Below are 2,326 nucleotides of genomic sequence, written 5' to 3' on the forward strand. Positions count from 1 at the left end.
GAACCCAAAAGACCATCTTACCCTGAAAAGCGAGTTTCTGTCTGCATTTATACTTTAGAGGACAGAAAAGAACAAACATCCGTTATTTTTCCCTTGCACTGTGAAAAGACATTATTAAAATATGGTGGATTACAGGTGCATGTGGAAGAGGCGCTGCAGATGAGGCGCTTAGGGACATGGTTTAGTGGACATGGGGGTGTTGGGTCGACGGTTGGACTCGATGATCTTAGAGGTCTCTTCCAACGTTAATGATTCTATGATTCTATGATTCTTGCCTTAATGCTCTTCTTTTGTAGCCCAAATTACTATTCATGGGGATTCCGATTCGCTTTCAAGGCTTACGTCCCAAAGTAGCTCGTATAAAATGTCTTTTGCGAACGATGGAAGAGTGAGTTGCCTCCACGCGGGCAGTTACCACAGACTGAAGAATACAGGTGCAGTTGCAGGGTTAATGTGGAAAATACAGGTGTCGTCGTAGGGTTAATGTGGATTTTCGGTTGAAGTCCTACTTCTGTGAGCGATTTCACTGGCCTGGGCGAACTGTTTCAACTGGCCAAGGCTGCTGGTTGTGCAAACAGACAAAATCCCGCTGAATGGGAATTTTGGGTGCGTGTGAACTACAAGCTTCTCTGGAAAACGGTGCGCGATCGTGTAATCAGACTTGGTGCCGAAACCCTTTACGTAGGGGAATAGCTGTGAATCCCGAGGGATTCACCCCGTGTGAGATACGTTTATGGACACGATATCGAGTGCCTAATATTCACTGGAAATAAAAGCGTAGGAGGATTGTTTGCCTAACTTTGTCAGAGCTCTTGGTGTGCCCTTAAATCCTCCTGAGCTCAACGGTCCTTTTCCCCTTGTTGCGGACGTTTTGTGGATATCGTGTCCCCGTCTGTTCTGCTGGTCTAGAGAATATGCTTTGTCTCACTGGAAGTTAGTTAATTTTGTTAGCGCATTATGTTGCCAGAGAAAACTTGGATCTTTGTTTATATTAACCTCTGCTCATTTAAACCACATCAGAGGCGGCTCCCTGTCAGGGAGGATCGTTCCCTTCACGTTACAAACGGGCGATGGGTCTTTCATGGCTTCGACTTCTAACGTTTCTGAAGGGTTTTTAAATTTGGTGGCTCCCTTTTATTAAAGCCCTGCGACTTATCCTGCTTCTACATTTTATCCGGGTGCATGTAGAAATGGAGATATTGGGAAGAAATGCCAAAACTGCATTAACAAAATGCAGTTTCCGTCACGGGGGATACGTATATTCATACTAGATGTATTCAACGACATTGTTCTTTGATCGATGCAGCAGAAAATACTTTTGCTTGTGTTATGGGGAAGGAGCAATACTGGCCCTCCGTTTGGTGTGTATCTCCTCTTACTAAAAACACCCAGGTCTGAAACTGGCCTCGCAGCTCTGGTTCTGAGCTGGTCTCAGGCGTACTTTTCACACGGCATGCAGGCGGTGAGATTTTGGATCGAGGTGACTGTAAATCTCTTACAAATAGCTTCAGCTGAGAAATATCTCAGCTATTTCAAGGAGAGTTTTACAGTAAACAAATATCATGAGGTTGATTTGTCTCATTGGATTATGAAATTTGGGAGGAATAGCTTGAAAGATTTTTACTTTTTTTTTTTTTTAATTATTATTATTTATCCCCCAAGCCTACTCCCGATTTGTCAAGGAATCTAAATCGTAACACTTTGGCTCATTACAGGTCCAGATGTAAGCAACGTTTCTCCATCCTACCTCTAGGTCGTTTAACCATTTAGCAAAATCTAACAAATCCATTTCGGTTATTATTTTGTAATCTTTTGATTAATAGCGAATTGCAATAACTGCATTTGGCTTTGGGGTTTTTTTTTTTAATGACTGAAATTTGGGAAATATGCTTGAGATACAATTCAGAATTTGCTTTGCTTTAAAATGGGAAGAATGAGCCTTTTTATGACTTAGAAAATGTGGTGATGCACAATAATTCCAGTTTGATTTCCACGTTGTAAATAAGGACTCGTTAGTCAGACGGTTAATATTAGGGGACAGAAAAATATTCTTCTAGGAAAAAACCTGTAACTATTGCAAGCTTTGAAGTAAATTAAATGAAACGGTAAAAATGAAATAGAAGCCACACTTCTAGTCAGATAGCAAATGCTTCTCTCTGAGAATAATTTAGATCTCCCTGTATTATTTAAGTATCAAAATCGTATGGGAAAGAGGTGACATTCTAGTTGTTCTGGAAGTTCTGCTTTCTTTCTGAAGGAGAGGGAAGAGTCTCTGTTTGGTAGCGATCACTAGAAGTATTCTTCCAGCTATTCATTGGGTCATGTC

The 2,326-nt window shown here is 41.2% G+C and overlaps 1 protein-coding gene across 1 annotated transcript in view; it reads left to right on the forward strand.

The window, feature by feature from the left end:
* Nucleotides 1-380: 380 nt before the first annotated feature.
* The window catches only part of PAX3 (paired box 3), a 92,431-nt gene continuing 90,485 nt past the window's right edge, over nt 381-2,326 (forward strand). Inside the window, exon 1 of the mRNA XM_009276638.1 lies at nt 381-388. Within this exon, the coding sequence (XP_009274913.1) occupies nt 381-388 (8 nt within the window). The remainder of the gene's footprint in view (nt 389-2,326) is intronic.

The sequence above is a fragment of the Aptenodytes forsteri genome, unplaced genomic scaffold (genome assembly GCF_000699145.1).
Source record: "Aptenodytes forsteri isolate BGI_AS27 unplaced genomic scaffold, ASM69914v1 Scaffold1, whole genome shotgun sequence".
Classification (NCBI taxonomy): Eukaryota; Metazoa; Chordata; class Aves; order Sphenisciformes; family Spheniscidae; genus Aptenodytes; species Aptenodytes forsteri.